Here is a 238-nt window from a genome sequence, read left to right as displayed (position 1 = left end):
CGCGGCAGGGCGAGGCGTGTGGGCGTGGCCGTGCGGGCGTGGTCTGCGGGGCGGGGCGGGGCTTCTGGGACCCGGACAGCCCGCGCACACTGCAGGAGCTGCCGCCGCCGCAGCCCGCGCCTTTAAGGTCTCACCGCTTCCTCAGCAGAGACCTGGACTCAGCCGCCATGTCCGCCACGGAGGAGGTTGACGGGCTGGGCGTGTCCCGGCCGCACTATGGCTGTGAGTGGTGGGCTCC

General features: G+C 73.5%; 1 protein-coding gene across 1 annotated transcript in view; it reads left to right on the top strand.

Annotated features, from left to right (window-relative positions):
• Nucleotides 1-58: 58 nt before the first annotated feature.
• Nucleotides 59-238, top strand: part of IQGAP1 (IQ motif containing GTPase activating protein 1) — a 79,729-nt gene continuing 79,549 nt past the window's right edge. Inside the window, exon 1 of the mRNA XM_006905287.2 lies at nucleotides 59-222. Within this exon, the coding sequence (XP_006905349.1) occupies nucleotides 168-222 (55 nt within the window). The 5' untranslated portion in view covers nucleotides 59-167. The remainder of the gene's footprint in view (nucleotides 223-238) is intronic.

Source organism: Pteropus alecto, unplaced genomic scaffold (assembly GCF_000325575.1).
Source record: "Pteropus alecto unplaced genomic scaffold, ASM32557v1 scaffold60, whole genome shotgun sequence".
Lineage (NCBI taxonomy): Eukaryota > Metazoa > Chordata > Mammalia > Chiroptera > Pteropodidae > Pteropus > Pteropus alecto.
This window is presented reverse-complemented; position numbering and strand designations above follow the sequence as displayed.